Source organism: Scyliorhinus torazame, chromosome 30 (assembly GCF_047496885.1).
Source record: "Scyliorhinus torazame isolate Kashiwa2021f chromosome 30, sScyTor2.1, whole genome shotgun sequence".
NCBI classification, from domain to species: domain Eukaryota; kingdom Metazoa; phylum Chordata; class Chondrichthyes; order Carcharhiniformes; family Scyliorhinidae; genus Scyliorhinus; species Scyliorhinus torazame.
This window is the reverse complement of record NC_092736.1, coordinates 23,394,919-23,419,848: the sequence shown is the minus strand read 5'-3', so window position 1 is coordinate 23,419,848 and position 24,930 is coordinate 23,394,919. Positions and strand designations below refer to the sequence as shown.

General features: G+C 49.8%; 1 protein-coding gene across 1 annotated transcript in view; it reads right to left on the bottom strand.

Moving 5' to 3' along the window:
• Positions 1 to 1,350: 1,350 nt before the first annotated feature.
• Positions 1,351 to 24,930, bottom strand: part of LOC140404432 (uncharacterized) — a 35,418-nt gene continuing 11,838 nt past the window's right edge. The window contains exons 2-7 of the mRNA XM_072492964.1: positions 23,208 to 23,401; positions 20,206 to 20,295; positions 19,468 to 19,633; positions 17,520 to 17,741; positions 8,515 to 9,261; positions 1,351 to 4,604 (exon numbers count right to left, since the gene is read on the bottom strand). Of these exons, the coding sequence (XP_072349065.1) occupies positions 4,560 to 4,604; positions 8,515 to 9,261; positions 17,520 to 17,741; positions 19,468 to 19,633; positions 20,206 to 20,295; positions 23,208 to 23,362 (1,425 nt within the window). The 5' untranslated portion in view covers positions 23,363 to 23,401 and the 3' untranslated portion in view covers positions 1,351 to 4,559. The remainder of the gene's footprint in view (positions 4,605 to 8,514; positions 9,262 to 17,519; positions 17,742 to 19,467; positions 19,634 to 20,205; positions 20,296 to 23,207; positions 23,402 to 24,930) is intronic.

The window sequence follows — 24,930 nt, the reverse complement described above, 5'->3', positions numbered from 1 at the left end:
CCCCCCCCCCCACCATGTAGAGCAAACTCTCCCGGGGAGGAACAGTCCCTTCAGAATGCTGAAAGGGGAGGGGAAGAGGTATTTGGTGGTGGCATCGCATTGGAGGAGGTGGAAATGGCGGAGGGTGGGGTGTGTTTTGTGGTGGCGGAGGCGGCCTCCCATTGGCTGACGGCAGGATCTTCCGGTCCTGCCGCTGTCAATGGACAAGGACACCCAGATCCCTCTGTATTTCCAGCATACTGCAGACTCTCCATTTAAATAATACGCTACGCTTCTCGTCTCCTTGCCAAAGTGGACAACCTCACAGTTTCCCACATTCTACTCCATCTGCCAAATTTTTGTCCATCAGCAAGATAAAGCTCGAGAGATCCAACAATATTCTAATCAGCGATACAGTGGTTAGCACTGCTGCCTCACAGCTCCAGGGACTCGGGTTCGATTCTGGCCTTGGGTGACTGTCTGGGTGGAGTCAATCCACCTAACCTGCGCGTCTTTGGACTGTGGGAGGAAACCCACGCAGACACGGGGAGAAAGTCCAAACTCCACACTGAGTGACCCACGGCCGCAATTGAACCTGGGTCCCTGGCGCTGTGAGGCAGTGCCACCACGCCACCCTTAATATCTGACAGACTAAAACTATGGTGCAGAGTGCTGTCAATTCTCAGAATGTGCCCTTTAGCTTTATACCCCTTCCCAAACCAGCCCCTCACTCAAACCCTTGCACCAATCCCGAACCCTTGTCCTGACCTTCGTCCAACCCTAATTTTCACTGCCCCTCAACCGGCACCTTGACCCCCGACCTTAATTCCTACCTTTAGCCATCATCCCGATTGGCCCTGATCCTCATACTGACCCTGGCCCCGACGACACCTATCCTCACACTGACCCTCAATCCAATCCTCAATCATTTTGCTTGACACTTGTGGTATTATCAGGTATTACAGTCCGAGAGGCTGAAGACCATTGGTTAAACCTAGGAGTTTACCATTGGCTGTTTGGTACGTAGCTCCGCCCTGACAGGCAGGGTATAAGAACCGGTGCCGTCCCAGCAGCCCTCATTTCTGTACCAAAGCTGCTGGGGAACAGTTCTAGTCGATTAAAGCCTTCAGTTATGATACCAATTTGTCTTTGATTGTAACTGATCGCGCATCAACCCTTTGCACCACGACCTTGGGCAGAGCTGATGACTGTAAGAAAGATGCAATCAAATAAAAATCTGCTGAGTTGGTTTCTGTGGTTGTCAGTGCTTGTTGAGGCTATTTCACACTTTTAGGTCACACAGTTAGCGATGGCGATGTTACAAATGTTGGACAAGCAAAGTGTAGAACAATTTATAACTTTATTGCAGCAAACAAACAGAAAACTTAATTTAAGTGTCTTCAAAAATTGTAATAATTTTTTAAAAAAGGACAAGTTGCTGGGTGATGCGAAGCACGTTATAAAACGATCTGGATGCGACTAGTTCAACGATATAATTTAAAAACGGTACAGAGTAAAATATACAAATGAAGATATTAGAAAACTGCAGAATCTCAGACTTATGTCGTGTTTAGGTTTACAGGACTGTACAGAAGGACCTTCCGCCCAGCGTCGGCAGACGTTCCTGGGAGTGTTGGCAGCATAAAGTGTCGCTCATGTTGGGTGATGTGATCAACCTACTTTCCAAGTGAGGGCGGATTTCCAGAATGTTAAATGGGGTCAAGTTACGAAGGGAGGTTGCACGGACTAGACGCGAGCGTAGAAGATCAAGGGGCGATCTAATTGGAGCGGTTTAAGATGATTAACGGGTCTGGTCGGGTAGATAGAGAGAAACTGGGGGCCCTGACCTTAAAATTGAAACTAGGCCATACAGGAGGAATTGGAAAATGCAACATTTTTAAATTGTTACAGATAAGGAAACCAAAAAATGATTATACATTTCACACTTATGCTTATTGCTGGTCTTGCAAGCAGTCAATTTTCTCTATCGACTCCAACTTCCACTCCCAACCCCCACACCTAGCACCATCAGGGGAGTAACACTAGTACAACAGACCACATCACCCCGGGGTGGAGGCCCATGAGCATCTCTGACAGGGCAAAGATGGACAGTAAGTCAATATTTGCAGCAATGTGACTGGTTGGCGGCACAATGGCACAGTGGTTAGCACCGCCGCCTTGCAGCTCCAGGATCCCGGGTTCAATTCCGGGTTTGGGTGACTGTCTGTGCGGAGTCTGCACGTTCTCCCCGTGCCTGCGTGGGTTTCCTACACGTTCTCCCCGTGTCTGCGTGGGTTTCCTCCGGGTGCTCCGGTTTCCTCCCGCAGTCCAAAGATGTGCAGGTTAGGTGGATAGGCCATGCTAAATTGCCCCTTAGTGTCCAAAAGGTTAGGTGGTGTTACTGGGTTACTGGGATAGTGTAGAGGTGTGAGCTTGAGTAGGCTGCTCTTTCCAAGAGCCGGTACAGACTCAATGGGCCAAATGGCCCACTGTAAATTCTATGGCCTATGATCCCCACATAACATTGGGCAGGATTTTGCATTAAAAGAAATCTGGAATTAAAAGTCTAATGATGACCATGAACCCATTGTCGACTGTCATAAAAACCCCATCTGGTTCACTAATGTCCTTTAGGGAAGGAAATCTGCCGTCCTTACCCGGTCTGGCCTACCTGTGACTACAGACCCACAGCAATGTGGTCGACTCTTAAATGCCCTCTGGAATGGAGGGCAGTTAGGGATGGGCAATAAATGCTGGCCCAGCCAGCGATTCCCAGATCCCGGAAAATGAATTGTAAACAACATAGTCTGTCCCTCTCCCAGCCAACAGGATCAGAATACACCCCGACATTTCATGAGCTCCGTAACTAGGAGACTGGGGTTCAATACTATTGGCGTGAAATTATTTCTCCACAGTTTCCATCCCTTTAGGGTTTGGCCAGCAATCATTTATTCACATTCCATAAAAAACTAAATGGAGGGATTAGAAAATGTAACATTTTCAAATGGTTAAATGCACGAAGGCATAGAAATGTTGGTACATGTCAAAAGAGCCAGCTTCTGTGAAATCATTCTAATCTCCAGCAAGAATCTCATGACTTGGGAGGTTATCGGACAGCCAGCCACTTGGGTATCTCACGTTGAAAGATAAAATGGAAATGGCTCTGTTTGGCAAAGGTTAATGTCTCACGGATGTGGTGCAAAGTGAAGCTGAGTCCATCAGTACTGGCGGAAATTTGTTCAGCCCACTCTTCCAGGTTTCTGATCTTTGCGGGGATTACTGAGAGCGCAGCGGAAAGTAAACACCAGAGTCCCTCAGCACAGAGCGAGGGCTCTCTCCCTGGGGCCGCTCCTCACAAAGGGATTCAGCCCCAGGTTTGCTCTCGTGCAAGCAAGCGGAAAAACTCGCAGGGCAGATGGTGGATGGTCGGGTGAACATCAGAAAAAAGCAGAGAGAGGCTTTTAAACGGGGATTAAAAACAAGTGATACAGATTTGACAGATAGCAAGGTGGGAGATAACATGTTGACAGATAGCAAGCCAATAGGTTGATAGGGATCAGACAGATACCGAGCTGACAGATGGCGTGTTCAAACCCTGTTTTGCATCTTGCCCCATTTTTGAAAGTGGAGGGGAGTAAAGATGTCGAATTACCCGTTTGCCAGAATCGCGCAAAGTCAAATTGAAATGAAATTAAATGAAAATCGCTTATTGTCACAAGTAGGCTTCAATGAAGTTACTGTGAAAAGCCCCTAGTCGCCACATTCCGGCGCCTGTTCGGGGAGGCTGTTACGGGAATTGAACCGTGCTGCTGGCCTGCCTTGGTCTGCTTTCAAAGCCAGCGATTTAGCCCTGTGCTAAACAGCCCCGCCAATCAACCGTTTATCATTAGCAACACGAACTTGCGCTGTACGGTGGCACAGTGGTTAGCACTGCTGCCTCACAGCGCCCGGGGACCGGGTTCAATTCCGATCTCTGTGTGGAGTTTGCACGTTCTCCCCGTGTGTGCGTGGGTTTCCTCCGGGTGCTCCGGTTTCCTCCCACAGTCCAAACATATGTAGGTTAGGTGGATTGGCCGTGTTAATTGCCCTTAGTTTGCCTGTGTGTGAGTGTGGCTATGCTTGATGTGGTGCAACGCCCCTCACGATGTAAGCTGCTTGTTCCAGAAATAATTTGCTATAGAAAGAGATGAAAGTCTGACCTGTGTACTGTCAGGCACGGAAAGGTTGAGAGAGAGTATCAGCTTAATGCACTGTTGCAGAAGATCTATTATAATCAAGAACCAAACCGTTTTACCACACTATTGTACATTGAATTAATTACAGCTCATTACGATATTTACAAAGGTTTTAAATATTAGCATTCTGGATGTGTGAAACGACAGACTGGAACCAGGGCTATTGTCCCTGTTGGACTGTAATAGAACACTGTGCCCATTTTCAACATAGTGTTGTAGTTAAGAGAGCAGACAGCGAGGCTACGAAGGGTTAAGTGCGACGGATCTCAAAAGCTCCCAGGCACCTCATTCGCCAGCGCTACAATTGTTCCCTCAGTATCCGAATATCAGAGCTGTTTCCTTCCATCACTTGTATTTCCAATCCGAGAACCATTTTTTACGGGTTTCATCCTAAGGGGAGGAGTCAGAGAATTTTGTGTGAAATTGCCCTGCGTAAACCATTCAACAAATTGCATTTATTTAGCACCTTTAACGTATGAAGAACGCTCATCGAATCGCAGAATCCCTACAGGGCAGAAGGAGGCCATTCGGCCCATCGGGTCTGCATCGACCCTTCGAAAGACCACCCCACCTAGGCCCAGTCCCCTCCACAACCCACCCAACCTTTGGACACTAAGGGGGACAATTTAGCACGGCCAATTTAATACGGGGAGAATGCGCAAACTCCACACAGTCAGCCGAGGTCGGAATCGAACCCGGGTCCCTGGTGCTGTGTGTGAGGCAGCAGTGCTAATGACTGTGCCACCGTGCTGCCCAAGCACACCTGGTGCTTTAGAGGAGGGAAGGGAAGGAATGGATCTCATCTTGTAGAGGATGTGTGCGTTGGGGGGGTGGGGGGTGCAGGTTTCTCCTCGTTCCAGCCAATCTACAGCTAACCAGCCTAATAGCACTTTCAGTTCTGTAGTCCTATAGGTTAAAGCACTTCAAGTACAGGCCCAAGGGGTTGTGAATCTGCGGAGTGTGGCAATTACGTTTGGTGAGTTGCAGATGCAGATTGTCATGTGGCTACCAGTGAGATCTGGCTCGACAAAGTGTGGGGCTGCGCATTAAATGTTCCTAGATTCAAGTTGTTCGAGAAAGATGGAAAAGGAAGGAAAGGGGATGTATGGCAGTATTGATTAAAGAGAGCATTGCAATGCTGGAAAGAGAGAGAGAGAGAGAGGATATTGCAGAGTTGTCAAGGGCAGAATCTATTTAGTAGAGCTAAGGGACAGAAAAAAGGGGAAATTACATACATCAATGGAGCCTATAGGCTACCAACCAATGGGAAAGATGTGGAGGAACAAATCTGTAAGGGAATTACAGACAGGTGTAAGAATTTCAGAGTAAGTAGTTACAATGGAGTGGTAGTGTTCAGGAGAATTCTCTACAGCAGTATGTTTCCAGTCCAGCCAGAAAGGAGACACTACTAGACCTGGTTCTTGGGAATGAGGTGGATCAAGTGACAGTCGGAGAATATTTAGGAAACAGTGATCATTGCATCATAAGGTTTAGGTTGGCAAAAGGCAAAGAACAATCCGGGGTAAGAATAATTAACTGGGGGAAAGCCAACGTCAATGGGGTAAGAACAGATCTAGCCCAGGTCAACTGAAATCAAAGATTAGCCGGCAAAACTGTAACTGACCAATAGGTTGCCTTTAATGATGAGATAGTTTGGGCACAGTCATGGTATATTCCCACAAAGGGGAACGGTGGGGTAAACAGACCCAGAGCTTCCTGGATGCGGAAAGAGATGGAAGTTAAGGTGACGAAGAAGTTAAATTGTGCGCATGACAGGTGCAAAATACAACTTTGGACCAGGCAGAATATAGAAAGTTCAGGGGGGAAGTGAAAAAGCAAATAGGAGAAGCAAAGAAAGGGTATGAGAAGAGACTTGTAGCTAACATAAAAGCAAATCCCAAAGTTTTCCAATGGCACAGAAATAGTAAAAAAGGGGTAAAAGGAGGAGTGGGCAATTAGGGAGCGAAACGGGAGTTTACACATGGAAGCAGGGGACATGGCTGAAGTATTAAATGAATACTTTGCATCTGTCTTTACCAAGGAAGAAGATGCTGCCCAAATCACAGTGAAGGAGGAGGTATTTCAGACACTTGAAGGATTTAAAATTAATATTGGATAGGGTTGTCGGTATTTAAAGTTGATAAGGGACCAGTGTTGGATGAGATACAGCCAAGGATACTGAGGGATGCGAGGGTAAAAGTTACAGGGATACTGCCCATATAATTTTCCCTTTTTCCTTAGACTCGGTTCCAGAGGACTGGAGAATTGCAAACATTACACCCTTGTTCAAAAACAGGATGTAAAGTTACGCCCAGCAACTACAGGCCAGTTAGTTTAACCTCAGCAGTGGGGGGAGCTTTTAGAAGCGATAATTTGGGCTAAAAATAACATGCTCTTTGACAAATGTCGTGTTAATTAAGGACAGCCAGTATGGACTTCTTAAGGAAAGACAAATTTAGCTTTTTGAAGCGGGTTGGTGGGGCAATGCTGTTGATGTGTTGTACATAGACTTCCAAAAGGCGCTTGATATAGTGCCACACGACAGACATGTGAGCAAAGGCTCGTGGAATAAAAAGGACAGAAGCAGCGTGGATACAGATTCGGGAGAGTGGCAGGAAGGTTCATAGTGGAGTTCTGGATATCCATAATGACCTTAACCTTGGTGTATGGGGCACAAGTTCAAAACCGGCGGATGATATGAAGTTTGGGAAAACTGCGAAGTGCGAGGAGGTTAGTGTAGAACTTCAAAAGGACTTGGGCAGGTTGGTGGAATGGGCGGACAAGTGGCAGATGAAATTCCAATGCAGAGAAGGATGAAGTGATCCATTTTGGTCGGAAGAACATGGAGAGACAATATAAACTAAAGGGTAAAGTTTAAAGGAGGTGTAGGAGCAGACGGACCGGGAGTATGTGTGCATAAATAATTGAAGTTGGTAGGTTGAGAGCGAGATTAATAAAGCATACCGTTTCCTAAGCTTCAGTAATGGGGCATAAAGGACAAGAGCAAGGAAGTTAAAATTGTATAAAACACTGGTCCAGACTTAACTGGAGGATAGTGTCCAGTACTGGGAAAGGTGCGAAGGTGTTAGAAAGAGTGGAGAAAAGATTCATGAGAATGGTTCCAGGGATGAAGAAATTCAGTTTTATAGGTAGATTGGAGAAGTAATAATAATAATCGTAGTAGTAATAATAGTAGTAGTAATAAGGGCAGCACGGTAGCATTGTGGATAGCACAATTGCTTCACAGCTCCTGGGTCCCAGGTTCGATTCCGGCTTGGGTCACTGTCTGTGCGGAGTCTGCACATCCTCCCCGTGTGTGTGTGGGTTTCCTCCGGGTGCTCCGGTTCCCTCCCACAGTCCAAAGATGTGCAAGTTAGGTGGATTGGCCATGATAAATTGCCCTTAGTGTCCAAAATTGCCCTTAGTGTTGGATGGAGGTGTTGACCTTGGGTGGGGTGCTCTTTCCAAGAGCCGGTGCAGAGTCAATGGGCCGAATGACCTCCTTCTGCACTGTAAATTCTATGAAATAATAGTAGTCGCTTATTGTCACAAGTAGGCTTCAATGAAGTTACTGTGAGAAGCCCTGAGTCGCCACATTCCGGCGCCTGTTCAGGGAGGCTGGTACGGGAATTGAACCCGCGCTGCTGGCCTTGTTTTGATTTACAAGTCAGCTGTTTAGCCCACTGTGCTAAACCAGACCCTCTAAAACAGTTGGGACTGTTTTCCTCAGAGAAGAGAGACTTTAGAGGAGATCTGATGAAGATATTCAAAACCATGAGGGGTCTGGACAAAGTAGACGTGCGGAGAAGCTGTCCCCATTGGTGGAAGGATCGAGATTCAGAGGACACAGATTTAAGGTACTTGGTAAAAGAAGCAAATGCGACAGGAGAAGAAACCTTTTCACGCAGCGAGTGGTTAGGATCGGGAACGCACTCCCTGAGAGTGTGGTGGGAGCAGGTTCAATCGAGGCTTTCAAGGGGGAAGTGGGTTATTATCGGAAAATAAAATATTTTCAGGGCTACGGAGAACAGTCAGGGGACTGGCGCAGGGAGAATTGCTCTTTCAGAGAGAGGGCCAGCACAGACACAATGGACTGAATGGTCTCCTCTTGGGCTGCAGACATTCTATGATTGTCCAATTCTAACCCGCTCTTGGTAAGCTACGATTTTCTTACGTTTCGCTTGAGCTACTCGCCCTCTTTTTTTTTCTAACGGTACCAATGCAGCCAAGGGGGTTGAAACCCATTATGCGGGGTCAGGAGGTGGAAGGAAATGGTGGGTGACCTGGGAATGACCTTTACCTTTTCCCCAGTCACTGGCTTTGCTTGGTTCCGTTTTGAGAACTCCTCGGGAATCTGCTCGTAAGTGTTCTCGGGACATTCCGCCGAGCCCCTCACGCCCAGGGTCGCCTCGTAAGATGAGTCTTTTATCTGCGTGCGCTCGTTGAAGTCAGCCGGTTGAGGAAGGGGTCGAAGGGTGGGCGAGAGTTTGCGGCTCGCCTCGCGCTTCTGCGAAGAGTGAGTGGGCGAGGAGGATTTCACCCTGTGGTTCAAATTGGGCGAGAGTCGGGGTGGCGTCGAGGGTGGGGTGGCCAAATTCAAATGCTTCCCCTCCACTGGCTGGCATGACTGTTCGGTGGGAACAGCGATCGTGGCATAATTGTTCCCGCTCCCGGTGGGCACCGTGCCCATCTTCCGCTGCTTCAAGTCCACCTCGGTGTACACAACATCCGACGGCCAGTGGGTCGGCTCAAATACATCGCTGTATATCGGCTGGGGCTCCATGGCCAGGGAATATATGCCGCCGTTTGTCTCCACCGAGGGGTAAGGCGGTTGCCCCGCAGGCTGCGATTTCCTGCCGTTCGCTTCGGCGCTGTGAAACGGATTTTTCGAGCTGTCCTTGATCCTGCAATCTTCGCCCGAAGCGGCGGGCAGTGGCTTCTTGTTGGATTTGAATTTATGAACTCGTCCGTATATCACCCCCTCCTGGCTCTCCTCCTCAAAGACCAGGCTTGTCCTGACTGGCAACGGCGGCGCAATGTCCAATCCCTTCAAGGCAAACCAACATTTTTTTCATCAGATTGACTGGGAATTATCTTTCAGGCTCAATAAACATTTCTTTTTTTTTTAAATATATTTTATTCAAGATTTTTTGGCCAAACATAACAGTACGTAGTGTTTCTTTTAAACAACAATAAAGCAATATAAATAACAGTGGCCAGTTTTAAACAAATAAATAAATAATATATGAACAGAAACAAAAACCAAACTAAATGGCAACTGCCTGGTCAAGAATAAATACTCTCCAAAGATACAATCCAACAGTCCAATATACATTACCTAAAACAAATGCCTATACATATACAATAACATCCCTGAGAGTCCGTCCGATTCCTCCCCCCCTCCCCCTACCCCCCCCCCCCCCCCCCCCCTGGGTTGCTGCTGTTGTCTTCTTCTTTTCCATTCCCTCTATCTTTCTGTGAGGTAGTCGACGAACGGTTGCCACCGCCTGGTGAACCCTTGAGCCGAACCCCTTAATACAAACTTAATCCGTTCTAACTTTATAAACCCTGCCATGTCGTTTATCCAGGTCTCCACACCCGGGGGTTTGGCTTCCTTCCACATTAACAATATCCTGCGCCGGGCTACTAGGGACGCAAAGGCCAAAACATCAGCCTCTCTCGCCTCCTGCACTCCCGGCTCTTCTGCAACCCCGAATATAGCCAACCCCCAGCTTGGTTCGACCTGGACCCCCACCACCTTCGAAAGCACCTTTGCCACCCCCACCCAAAACCCCTGTAGTGCCGGGCATGACCAGAACATGTCGGTGTGATTCGCTGGGCCTCTCGAGCATCTCGCACACCTATCCTCTACTCCAAAAAATTTACTGAGCCGTGCTCCAGTCATATGCGCCCTGTGTAACACCTTAAATTGTATCAGGCTTAGCCTGGCACACGAGGACGATGAGTTTACCCTACGTAGGGCATCAGCCCACAGCCCCTCCTCAATCTCCTCCCCCAGCTCTTCTTCCCATTTCCCTTTCAGCTCATCTACCATGATCTCCCCCTCGTCCCTCATTTCCCTATATATGTCCAACACCTTACCATCCCCCACCCATGTCTCTGAGATCACTCTATCCTGCACCTCCTGCGTCGGGAGCTGCGGGAATTCCCTCACCTGTTGCCTCGCAAAAGCCCTCAGTTGCATATACCGAAATGCATTCCCTTGGGGCAACCCATATTTTTCCGTCAGCGCTCCCAGACTCGCAAACGTCCCATCTACGAACAGATCTCTCAATTGTGCTACCCCTGCTCTTTGCCATGCTCCAAATCCCCCATCCATTCTCCCCGGAACAAACCTATGGTTATTTCTTATCGGGGACCGCACCGAGGCTCCCGTCTTTCCCCTATGCCGTCTCCACTGCCCCCAAATTTTCAGTGTAGCCACCACCACCGGGCTTGTGGTGTATTTCTTCAGTGAGAACGGCAGCGGCGCCGTCACCATAGCTTGTAGGCTAGTCCCACTGCAGGACGCTCTCTCCAATCTCTTCCACGCCGCTCCCTCCTCTTCTCCCATCCACTTACACACCATTGAAATATTGGCGGCCCAGTAGTACTCACTTAGGCTCGGTAGTGCCAACCCCCCCTGTCCCTACTACGCTGCAAAAATCCCCTCCTCATTCTCGGGGTATTCCCGGCCCACACAAATCTCATAATACTCTTCTCGATTCTTTTGAAAAAAGCCTTCGTGACCACCACCGGGAGGCACTGAAACACAAAAAGGAATCTCGGGAGGACCACCATTTTAACCGCCTGCATCCTCCCTGCCAGTGACAGGGATACCATGTCCCATCTCTTAAAGTCCTCCTCCATCTGTTCCACCAACCGCGTTAAATTAAGCCTATGTAATGTACCCCAATTCTTGGCTATCTGGATCCCCAAATACCCCAAAGTCCCTTGTTACCTTCCTCAACGGTAAATCTTCTATTTCTCTGCTCTGCTCCCCTGGATGCACCACAAACAACTCACTTTTCCCCATGTTCAATTTATACCCTGAAAAATCCCCAAACTCCCCAAGTATCCGCATTAACTCTGGCATCCCCTCCGCCGGGTCCGCCACATATAGCAACAAATCATCCGCATACAGAGATACCCGGTGTTCTTCTCCTCCCCTGAGTACTCCCCTCCACTTCCTGGAACCCCTCAATGCTATGGCCAGGGGCTCAATCGCCAGTGCAAACAATAACGGGGACAGAGGACATCCCTGCCTCGTCCCTCTATGGAGCCGAAAATAATCAGACCCCCGTCCATTCGTGACCACGCTCACCATCGGGGCCCTATACAGCAACTGTACCCATCTGATATACCCATCTCCAAAGCCAAATCTCCTCAGCACCTCCCACAAATAATCCCACTCCACTCTATCAAATGCTTTCTCGACATCCATCGCCACCACTATCTCAGCTTCCCCCTCTGGTGGGGGCATCATCATTACCCCTAGCAGCCTCCGTATATTCGTATTCAGCTGTCTCCCCTTCACAAACCCAGTTTGGTCCTCATGAACCACCCCCGGGACACAATCCTCTATCCTCGTTGCCATTACCTTGGCCAGAATCTTAGCGTCCACATTCAGGAGGGAAATAGGCCTATAGGACCCGCATTGCAGCGGGTCTTTTTCCTTCTTTAGGAGGAGCGATATCGTTGCCTCTGACATAGTCGGGGGCAGCTGCCCCCTTTCCCTCGCCTCATTAAAGGTTCGCATCAGTAGCGGGGCCAGCAAGTCCATATATTTCCTATAGAATTCAACTGGGAATCCGTCTGGTCCCAGGGCCTTCCCCGCGTGCATGCTCCCAATCCCTTTCACTACTTCCGCCGTCTCAATCTGTGCTCCCAGTCCCGCCCTCTCCTGCTCCTCCACCTTAGGAAATTCCAGCTGATCCAGAAAGCACATCATTCTCTCCTTCCCATCCGGGGGCTGAGCTTCATATAATCTTTCATAAAATGCCTTGAACACTCCATTCACTCTCTCCGCTCCCCGCTCCATCTCTCCCTCCTCATCTCTCACCCCCCCTATCTCCCTCTCTGCTCCCCTTTTTCTCAATTGGTGGGCCAGCAACCTGCTCGCCTTCTCCCCATATTCGTACTGTACACCCTGTGCCTTCCTCCATTGTGCCTCTGCATTACCCGTAGTCAACAAGTCAAATTCTACATGTAGCCTTTGCCTTTCCCTGTACAGTCCCTCCTCCGGTGCCTCCACATATTGTCTGTCCACCCTCAGAAGTTCTTTCAACAACCGCTCCCTTTCCCTACCCTCCTGCTTTCCTTTATGTGCCCTAATAGATATCAGCTCCCCTCTAACCACTGCCTTCAGCGCCTCCCAGACCACTCCCACCTGAACCTCCCCATTATCATTGAGTTCCAAGTACCTTTCAATACACCCCCTCACCCTTAAACACACCCCCTCATCTGCCAATAATCCCATGTCCATTCTCCAGGGTGGACGCTGTTCTTTTTCCTCCCCTATCTCCAGGTCCACCCAATGTGGAGCATGATCCGAAATGGCTATAGCCGTGTACTCCGTCCCCGTCACCTTTGGGATCAGTGCCCTTCCCAAAACAAAAAAGTCTATCCGTGAATAAACTTTGTGGACATAGGAGAAAAACGAAAACTCCTTACTCCTAGGTCTACTAAATCTCCAGGGGTCTACTCCTCCCATCTGCTCCATAAAGTCCTTAAGCACCCTAGCTGCAGCCGGCCTCCTTCCGGTCCTGGACCTCGATCTGTCCAGCCCTGGGTCCAGCACCGTGTTAAAATCTCCACCCATTACCAACTTCCCCACCTCTAGGTCCGGGATACGTCCTAACATACGCCTCATAAAGTTGGCGTCATCCCAGTTCGGGGCATATACGTTCACTAAGACCACCGCCTCCCCTTGCAATTTGCCACTCACCATCACGTATCTGCCCCCACTATCCGCCACTATGGTCTTTGCCTCAAACATTACCCGCTTCCCCACTAGTATAGCCACCCCCCTGTTTTTTGCGTCTAGCCCCAAATGAAACACCTGCCCCACCCATCCTTTGCGTAGTCTGACCTGGTCTATCAGTTTCAGATGCGTCTCCTGCAGCATAACCACATCTGCCTTAAGTTTCTTTAGGTGTGCGAGTACCCGTGCCCTCTTTATCGGCCCGTTCAGCCCTCTCACATTCCACGTGATCAGCCGGGTTGGGGGGCTCTTTACCCACCCCCCTTGTCGACTAGCCATCTCCTTTTTCAATCCAGCTCCTCACCCGGTTCCCACGTAGCCGTATCTCCCCCCAACGGCGCCCTCCCGCCCCGACTCAATAACCATTTCTAAAGAAAGACTCGCTTTTCTGCAGCATCTTTCAGCGCCTATCAAAACGTTTCGCAGCCAATGAGGGCACTGTCTGAAGTACCTCCAGCTGGTGTAATAAATGGAAACGTGACGGCCATTTTGTGCCAGAAATCTCGCACGAACAGCAATGAGGTAACAATCAGGTCATCGTTTCTTGTGATGTTGATTGAAGGGTAAATGTTTTAAGACACCCGGGGGTAACTCAAAATACAAAAACAAATTACTGTGGGGGTCGGAACTCTGAAATACGGACAGGAAATGCTGGAAAAACCCAGCAGGTCAGTCAGCATCGGTGAAACATTTGTTGGACAGCTGGAATCAGAAGGTAAGCCCCACGCCAGGCATTGGAGCAGTAAGTTCCAGGCTGATGCCCCCAGTGGAGTATTGAGGGAATGCTGCACTGTCAGAGGTGCCGTCTGTTTGATGAGGTGTTAAGTCAAGAAACCGGTCGTCTGTCTCTCTCTCTCTCTCTCGAGACGACGCCCCTACTCTTCTCCCAGTCGTACCAAGGGATCTATTGTATTACCTGAGAGAGCAAACGCCATCTCCGTCAGTGCAGCACTCCCTCAATGCTCCACCAAGAGAGCCGCCCTGGATTATACACTCAAATCTCTGGAGTGGGCCTTAAACCTGGGCAGGAGGGATTATCCGCCCACTGTCAGCTGAGGTCAAAAAGGTTATGAGTTTTCTCTGCCTTATGTTACTTCAGCGAGAAAGTTTTCTTTTTCAGTCACTGGACAGTCTAAATGTTAGTTTGGACATAATACATCAGTGTCTTATTGGGCATTGGGTGCCAGCCTTGGCCCACTGGACACCCTTCTCATCTCTGAGTTAGAAGGTTGTGCTTTCACCACCCTCTCCAGAGAGTTGAACGCAAAAGTCCAGGTTGACGCTCCAGCGCGGTGCAGAGGGAGTGCCGTGCGGTTGGAGGCGCACGTCCTTCGGGTGAGACATTAGACTGAGGCCTTGTCTGCCCTCTCAGGTTGGACACAGAAGATCCCAGGGCCCAGTTTGAAGAAGGGCAGGCCTGAGATCTCCCTGACGTCCGTGGCCAATATTCATCACTCAACCCGCCTCACCGAAACCTGGCCGTTAGCGCGGCCGCCGCAGATGCCGCCTCGCTGCTCAGAAATTGGCTGCCGGGTTACAACAACAACTTGCGCTTGTGTGGCCGAGCAAAATGCCCAGAGGCGGTGGGAGATTCGTTTCGAATTGCAAGCTCGTAGGGAGACAACAGTGGTTAGCACTGCTGCCTCACAGCACCGAGGACCCGGATTTGATCCCGGCCCCGGGTCACTGTCCGTGTGGAGTTTGCACATTCTCCCCGTGTCTGCGTGGGTCTCACCCCCACAGCCCAAAAAGATATGCAGGATAGGTGGATTGGCCACGCTAAATTTCCACTTTATTGGAGGGGGGGAAATGAATTGGGTACTCTAAATTTAAAAAAAAACAAATGCAAGCTCTTCCTTCACAAAGTCATTATCATAGATCATAGACTTTACACTGCAGAAGGAGGCATTCGGCCCATCGAGTCTGCACTGGCCCTTGGAAAGAGCACCCTACTTAAGCCCACGCCTCCACCCTATCCCCGTAACCCAGTAACCCCACCTAACCTTTTTGGACACCAAGGACAATTTAGCGTGGCCAATCCACCTACCCTGCACATCTTTGGACTGTGGGAGGAAACCGGAGCACCCGGAGGAAACCCACGCAGACACGGGGAGAACGTGCAGACTCCGCACAGACAGTGACCCAAGCCGGGAATCGAACCTGGGACCCTGGACCTGTGAAGCAACTGTGCTAACCACTGTGCTACCATACAGCCCAGAAGGAGGCACAGAAGGAGGCCATTCAGCCCGTCAAGCCTATGCTAGCTTCCCATTGAACAATGCACTCAGTCGTCCCCCCACCCCGCCCAAAGACTACTAACTCTATTTGCCTCAAGTGTCCTTTCAAAATCCGTTGTCATTTCAGCTTCCACCACCCTCGTGGGCAGTGAGTTTGAGCTTTCTGTATCTCACGCGGGTCTGTGACCCCGTGTTGGTCGTCAGTACAGACTGGGAGTACGGCACTGGGGAGCTTGGCATTAATGAGCGCGTTAGTAAATCGATCTTAGGCGGCTAACGCCTAATAAATATCTTCACATTAAATTCACTCGCAGGGTACCCAGCTCAGTTTGCTGTGTTTCTTTTAGATTTGCTGATCTATCTAAATCAGTGTCTGGTAAACACAGGAAGCTAATACTGCTGAAAATATCAGCAAATCTCTACTCCCATCAGTTGGTTGTTATCCTCTCGAATGACACATCTTTCCGCTCGGTGAGATCTTGCTCTGTGCAGGCTGACAAACCTCATTGCTATCTTTTAAAATAAATTTAAAGTACCCAATTCTTTTTTACCCAATTAAGGGGCAAGTTAGCGTGGCCAATCCATCTACCCTGCACATCTATGGGCTGTGGGATTGAGGCCCACGCAGACACGGGGAGAATGTGCAAACTCCACACGGACAGTGACCCGGGGCCGGGATTGAACCTGGGAACTCGGCGCGTCTGGCAGCAGTGCTAACCATTGCGCCACCGTGCCGCCCCGGCCTCATTGCAGTCAAACCACTTCCCCGGTCTCGGCCAATGTCACTCTGAACCCGATTGACAGGGAGTGCCTATCATCGTTTAACCAAACACAACTGACTAGTCGGCAGCAGGCAGCTGGCTGCGCGGGTCGACCCGCACTCATGACTGGACAGCACGATCGGTACCTGGTCCGGTGGGCAGGGTAGGGCCGGGGGTGCGAGGTGGGGCAGGTGGGGGGCAGGTGCTGCAGATACAAAGCCGTCTCGACTATTCCTCGAAGCAGCTGGAATCTGCTTCCATTCCCCAAATAATCTCTCTGCCTCGGACATTTGAAATGGCTGAGGGGGTGACGTCTCCAAAGCACTTTAATCCTTGCCTTTCTTGACCAACCTCCTGTCTCTTGTGAACTTGAGGTGGCCCGCTGCCTTGTCCCGTTACCCTACCACCCCCCCCCCCCCCCCCCCCGTGCTCGCTCACCTGTGTTGGCTCGCAGTTAAGCAATACCTTGATTTCACAATTCTTATCCCTACTTCCAAATCCCGCCCTCCTCCCTGTGCCTGGAATCTCCTTCAGCCCGATGAGCGCTCTGTGCTCTTCTCTACTTTCTTGAACATCCCCAATTTTAACGCTCCACCATTGGCAGCTATACCGTCAGTTGACTGGAAACCAAGCCCTTGAATACCCTCCCTAGCCCTCTCTGCCTCGCTCCCCTCCTCTAACACTGACCAAGTTTTTGGCCAAATGCCCTCGTATCTCCTTCTGCAGCCCCAGTGTCATATTTTACTTGACACCACTTCTAGATAGAATCCCTACAGTGCACAAGGAGACCATTCGGCCCATTGAGTCGGTACCCACCCTCCGAAAGAGCACCCTACCTAGGCCCACATTGCCCTATCCCCATAAACACCACCTAACCTTTAGCCTGGCCAATCCACCTAACCTGGACACCCTTGGACACTAAGGGACAATTCAGCACGGCCAATCCACCTAACCTGGACACCCTTGGACACTAAGGGACAATTCAGCATGGCCAATCCACCTAACCTGGACATCCTTGGACACCAAGGACAATTTAGCATGGCCAATCCACCTAACCTGGACACCTTTGGGCTGTGGGAGGAAACCGGAGCACCCGGAGGAAACCCACGCAGACACGGGGAGAACGTGCAAACTCCACACAGACAGTCACCCAATGCCGGAATCGAACCTGGGTTCCTGCCGCTGTGATGCAGCAGTGCTAACCATGCCACAACCAAACACCTTAAGGCTGTGTTAAGGGCGCTATACAAATGCAGATTATTGTTGCAGTGGATGTGCACCTCCTCTGGTGATCCCCATACTGCCCCTTTATCGAGACACTCACCTCGCTGTTCGAGGACATGCTTTCCAAAGATGAGTTCATTCGCCTGGCGGTGAGGATCCTGTTCTTCTTCGGAGGAATGGCGGGGGGTCTGCGGGGCACCTCCTCAGATTGGGGGTGACCTCCTGGCCTCCGGGCCGCAGGCTCTTTGCTCTCTGCCTCCTCTGAGCACGGGTTGTGTGGAAGGTTGAAGCTAATGTGGTCGTACAGGCTGCTCCTCTCATCCTGGGAGGCCCAAAAATGGGAGGCGGTTAATGTTGAATTTACAGAACAGAAGCAGGTCATTAATTAAAAACATTTGGAAATAAAAGTCCAGTTACGATCATGAAGCCATTGTTGAAAATGAGCCCCTTCTCCTTGCCTCAGCTTGCTGTTACCCCCTCCAGTTACTGTGCAGGCACCACACGCACACGCGCACACGCACACGCACACAGTGCTGGCATTGTGCATAGGAATTGCGGGAGTTGGACCCTCAGCCTCTGTTTTACACACACGTGAGACTGAGATCTCATCCGCAGCACACGTCACTCGCTAAGTCCGCAGCCATGGTTGGGTGTCGGTGACAGTTTGATAACCGGCTTATATCTAGACATGTTGAGTAAAATTATCCTGTCCGTTCCCTTAAAAGGACAAAGAACAAAGAAATGTACAGCACAGGAACAGGCCCTTCGGCTCTCCAAGCCTGTGCCGACCATGCTGCCCGTCCCAACTACAATCTTCTACACTTCCTGGGTCCGTATCCCTCTATTCCCATCCTATTCATGTATTTGTCAAGATGCCCCTTAAATGTCACTATCGTCCCTGCTTCCACCACCTCCTCCGGCAGCGAGTTCCAGGCACCCACTACCCTCTGTGTAAAAAACTTGCCTCGTACTTCTACTCTAAACCTTGCCCCTCGCACCTTAAACCTATGCCCCCCCCCCCAGTAATTGGCCCCTCTACCCTGGGGAAAAGCCTCCACTCTGTCTATGCCCCTCATAATTTTGTACTTGTGTTGGCTGTTACGTCTTGTGTGGTTAGCAGAGGTTCGAAATAATTACACTTTCTAGATTCAAACGCTGGAGCGTCATCAGGTGTATTTCGCAGGTCTGATCACACACTGCGGACTGATAAAGTACAGTCGCTGTAGTCCCAGGTGACCATAGGCTGCTGTCCCATTTGAGGGGGGAGAGCTGACAGGTGGTGGCTTAACCTGAGGGATCACCACACCTCAGGCGAGGGGCGAGGTTGAGAAGGCGGGGCCTTCACGAATAACCTCAGCCGGTACGGGGAATTGAACCCACGCTGCTGGCCTCGCTCCGCATCACAAACCAGCTGCCCAGCCCACTGAGCTAAACCAATCTTGGTTCCTGCACCTTGGGTCAAAAGGACATGGAGGGAAGGGAGCACGGTAGCCTTGTGGATAGCACAATTGCTTCACAGCTCCAAGGTCCCAGGTTCGATTCTGGCTTGGGTCACTGTCTGTGCGGAGTCTGCACGTTCTCCCCGTGTGTGCGTGGGTTTCCTCCGGGTGCTCCGGTTTCCTCCCACAGTCCAAAGATGTGCAGGTTAGGTGGATTGGCCATGATAAATTGCCCTTAGTGTCCAAAATTGTCCTTAGTGTTGGGTGGGGTTACTGAGATAGGGTAGAGGTGTTGACTTTGGGTAGGATGCTCTTTCCAAGAGCTGGTGCAGACTCGATGGGCCGAATGGCCTCCTTCTGCACTGTAAATTCTATGAATTCTATGAAGGCGGGAACAGGGTACTGAGTTGGACGGTCAACCATGATTATATAATGTTTAGCGGAGCAGCCTCGAAGGGCCGAATGGCCTCCTTCTGCTCCTGTTTTCTCTCTTTCTGTCTAGAATAAGTGAAAGGTTAAGAAAGGAGAGCGAGATTGATGAAGACCCCCCCTCCCACCCCCGGCACCATCTTGAAGATGAAGTTTGTCCACGAATTGACAATGCCTTACCTGACTGCAGGACTCTGTGAGGACCTCGCCGAATGGCTGGATAACCTCGGTCATGTAGTAGGCAATCAGGGCAGTAAGGCTCTTGTGAGTGTGGATGCTCCCGTCAATCATATACCGTCCATTCTTCAATTGCTGAATGACAAAATGGCGGCACCGATCAGCTCCCCTGGAGATAAACCAATCAGCAGGTTAGATCCATGTGGCTCACTCATTCACGTAACACCCAGATACGTCACTAATAACCCAGTCCGCGGCCATTCCCCCGCTGGGCCAACACCCCACAAGGTGACAAGCACAGATTGGCGCTGGGTCACAGTAACCTAGAGGCCGACACTCCCAGCGAAACACAGAGGGACCGCGACACCGCCAGAGGTGCCACCTCTGGAGTGGGACGTCAAACCGAGGTCCCCATCTCTCTCTCTCTCTCTCTCTCCCCCCCCCCCCCAGCTAATATCTATCCCTCAACCAACATCACAGAAAACAGATAATCCGCTCATTTCCACATTGCTGTTTGTGGGATCTTTCTGTGCTGTGTTTCTTGCATTGTGACTGCGCGTCAAATGCACTTCATTAGAACACCCTGAGATCATGAAAGGCGCTGTATAAATGCAAATCTTTGCCTGGTGATAGGGAGAATCCTGGAAGAGTTGCACACTCACAGCTCGGAAGGCAATTGTTCTAAACACAATACTGAATCTTATCTATTGCCCACTCCGGCTCCCATCAAGATGTACATACTTGTATGATAAGATGTAGCCAATTGCTCTGTCACTCAGGCGGATGAGGAAGTGCCCAATATCTCGATCCCTCAGGACGCTCTCTGCTTCTCTGGTGAAACACAGAAAGGCAGCAATGATTAATACGACAGCCGCTGCCACACGCGAGATCTTTTGTTAGCCGTGGGGTATACTGCGGCACGTTATTACTGAGAGAACGCGCTTCTCTCTCAGCCGCTGTTGTCTGTTGACCAGGGGGAGACAGTTTAGGGCGCAGATTGAGGATTCTGGGACCACCACATACCTGGGACCACAACGCTGCTGCCTTGATCACAAAACAGGCTCTAGGCCGGGAACACAGACCACAAACACAGTCTGGGGGACACAGACTGGGAGACCTACATTGGGAATATAGGGAACACAGACTGGGAATATGGAGAACACAGACTGGGAATATGGAGAACACAGACTGGGAATATGGGTAACACAGACTGGTAATGTGGGGAACACAGACTGGGAATATGGAGAACACAGACTGGGAATATGGAGAACACAGACTGGGAATATGGGGAACACAGACTGAGAGACTAAGGGGAACACAGACTGGAAATATGGGGAACACAGATTGGGAATATGAGGAACACAGACTGGGAATATGGGGAACACAGACTGGGAACGTGGAGAACACAGACTGGGAATATGGGGAACACAGACTGGGAATATGGGGAACACAGACTGGGAACATAGATTGATGGACACAGACTGAGAATATGGGGAACACAGATTGGGAATATGGGGAACACAGACCGGGAACACAGACTGGGGGACCTTGATTGGGAATATAGGGAGCTCAGACTGGGAATATGGGGAACACAGACCGGGAACACAAACTGAGGGACACAGACTGGGAATAAACGAAACATAGACTGGGAATATGGGGAACAAAGACTGGGAACACAGACTGAGGGACTCAGACTGGGAATATAGGGAACATAGACTGGGAATAAGGGAAACGCAGACTGAGGGGCATAGACTGGGAATATGGGGAACACAGACCGGGAACACAGACTGAGGGACACAGACTGGGAATCAAGGGAACATAGACTGGAAATAAGGGAAACACAGACTGAGGGACACAGACTGGGAATGTGGGGAACACAGACTGGGAATAAAGGGAACATAGACTGGGAATAAGGGAAACACAGACTGGGAATATGGGGAACACAGACTGGGAATAATGAGAACACAGACTGAGGGACACAGACTGGGAATGTGGGGAACACAGACTGGGAATAAAGGGAACATAGACTGGGAATAAGGGAAACACAGACTGGGAATAACGAGAACACAGACTGAGGGACACAGACTGAGAACTCCCCCTGACCGTGACATTGTGGACAATATTAGTCAGTTGTGTTGAATAGCTGTAATTGTTCGTTATTCCCCTGATTTAACCCTCCTCAATCCGAGACAGATAAACATAAACCCTGTATTGCAGCCAATCACATGAGGTCACAAGAGGCCCAGCTGGGTTAAAATTGTTTTTTTTTTTGTTAGTTCTGTGTTTTTTATGTCTGGTCCCTGATTCCCGTGAATACAGTGAAGTAGAAAGTGGGTGGCCCATTTACAGTGTAATTCATGGATACACTACCTGGAATAATAATGTAACGGATAGGTTACAATCCCTGGAATAACGGCGTAATCAATAGATTATAGTCTCTGGAGTAACTGTAATTGAGGATTACAGTCCCAAGGATAACAGTGTAATTGCTGGATTACAGTCCTGGGAATAACAGTGTAATTGCTGGATTAGAGTCCCTGGAGTAATAGTGTAATTGCTGTATTACTATCCCGGGAATAACAGTGTAATTGAGGATTACAGCCCTGGGAATAACAGTGTAATTGAGGATTACAGCCCCAGGAATAACAGTGTAATTTAGGATTACAGCCCTGGGAATAACAGTGTAATTGAGGATTACAGCCCCAGGAATAACAGTGTAATTGAGGATTACAGCCCCAGGAATAACAGTGTAATTTAGGATTACAGCCCTGGGAATAACAGTGTAATTGAGGATTACAGCCCCAGGAATAACAGTGTAATTTAGGATTACAGTCCTGGGAATAACAGTGTAATTGAGGATTACAGCCCCAGGAATAACAGTGTAATTGAGGATTACAGCCCCAGGAATAACAGTGTAATTGAGGATTACAGTTTTGTGAATAACAGTGTAATTTAGGATTACAGCCCTGGGAATAACAGTGTAATTGAGGATTACAGTCCTGGGAATAACAGTGTAATTGAGGATTACAGTCCTGGGAATAACAGTGTAATTTAGGATTACAGCCCTGGGAATAACAGTGTAATTGAGGAATGCAGCCCCAGGAATAACAGTGTAATTTAGGATTACAGCCCTGGGAATAACAGTGTAATTGAGGATTACAGCCCCAGGAATAACAGTGTAATTGAGGATTACAGTCCTGGGAATAACAGTGTAATTGAGGATTACAGCCCCAGGAATAACAGTGTAATTGAGGATTACAGCCCTGGGAATAACAGTGTAATTGAGGATTACAGCCCTGGGAATAACAGTGTAATTTAGGATTACAGTCCTGGGAATAACAGTGTAATTGAGGATTACAGCCCCAGGAATAACAGTGTAATTTAGGATTACAGTCCTGGGAATAACAGTGTAATTTAGGATTACAGTCCTGGGAATAACAGTGTAATTGAGGATTACAGCCCTGGGAATAACAGTGTAATTGAGGATTACAGCCCTGGGAATAACAGTGCAATTGAGGATTACAGCCCTGGGAATAACAGTGCAATTGAGGATTGCAGCCCTGGGAGAAACAATGTAGTCAATAGATTACAGACCTAGCATAAGGAGCAAACTAGCGGTTTGTAATAATAACTCAAACACTAACAGCAGTTGTTCTGAAACCTCAGGCACTGTGTGTAGTTTTGCCTCTTGCTGTGCACTGCCTAAGGTGCGACACCGACTCCCGGAGCCCCGGAGCACTTACTTCCTGGTGACGAAACCGTGGAACCATTCGGGTAACCTGCCGTTCTGCAGGATGAGTGCAGCCTGGGTCTCCGTGAACCACCTCAGGGCCATCTCCTTCAGCATCCCCACCGCCATGGTGCCCGAGCCAACCTGCGACTTATGGGAGGAGCTCATTAACCGTTGTGGCTTCCCCGTCCTTCCAAACGTGCGGCCCTGCAAAATGTGATCACATCCTTGTCAAGCCAGCATGGGAGGCCGATTCCTTATTTTGCCTGGGTGTATTTGCATGTTTTGCCCTTGTTCCGCATGTCACATCACAGCAATATCTATATTTGAATATCCGATTAGAAATTCAAATGCGCTCCTATCTCTCACTGACTTGGGTCGGGGCCAATGGCTGTATCCTATAACATCTTTGTTCAACCCAGCTGCATTCTGCATTACAAGAGTCATCATAAAGTCATAAAACAAAAAGGACCATCTACATGGATGTGGTAGTGGAAAAGTTAGAGCCGTGATCGGCTTCACGCGAGCAGGAACAGGGGGCTGGGAAGAAAGGGGGGGCGATTCACCGATCATGGGACAGAGCGTCTGCGCCGTCGTGAACGCCGTCGCAGGGGGAAGAGACCGGCCCGCCGATTGGTGGGCCCCGATCGCGGGCCAGACCCCATCGGAGCGCCATGAACAGCCTCCCCGAACAGGCGCCGGAATGTGGCGACTAGGGGCTTTTCACAGTAACTTCATTTGAAGCCTACTTGTGACAATAAGCGATTTTCATTTCATTTCATTTCATTCCCTCCCTAGTTGCCACTGAATGGATTTCTAGGGCCATTTCAGTCAAACGCATTGCTGTGGGTTCTGGAGACCAGGTAAGGACGGCAGATTTCCATCCCTGAAGGGAATTAGCGAACCCGATGGGTTTTTCCAACAATGGTTTCAAGGTCAATCTTCCACTTTAACTCTGGAGTTTGATTTTAAGCTAATTTCAGCATCTACTCTCAGGGGATTCGAACCTGGGCCCCCAGAGCAGGACCCTGGGTCTCTGGGTTACTAATCCGGCGGCAATACCACTGCTCCACCGTCTGTAATTAAGCATCTTTCAAAGGGAATTGAGCAGGTCCATGAGGGTGAAGAATAGACAGGGGTTATTGGACAGAAACCAACTGAGTTGCCAACTGTGATTAAATGTATTCCTGGAGGATTCGTCACATGATTTGCCCCCACCCTCCAGCCACTAATCGGCCAACACATCATCCCTCCTGACGAATGGCCTTCCTACACCAACTGGAAAGCAAAAGGACTCTTGCCCATTAAATCCACCCCACACCGCTGGGAAAGGGGCAGAGGCCCTCTGCTGGCGGGAAGAGGGAATCCCATCGGCTGGAGAGTTCCGGCCCTAGGGCGCGATTCTCCGAAAAGGAGACAAAGACCCGACGGCGGAGTGAAACCGGGGTGTTTCACTCCGGCGTCGGAGCCCGCTCGCAACCCCCTATTCTCCCGCCCCCCGAGGAGCGCGTCGCGTATTTCACGCGCGCTGGGCCTTGGTGCCGCGTAAAAAGCGGCGCCGTGTCAATGACGTGGCCGGCGTCACGTAAATGACGTCACCCGCGCATGCGCGGTTGCCGTCCTCCCGGAGGCCGCCCCCGCAAGAAGATGGCGGATGGATCTTGCGGGGCGGCGGAGGAAAGGATGTCCTCCTTTAGAGGTCCTCCTTTAGTGGGCACCGATCGCGGGCCAGACCC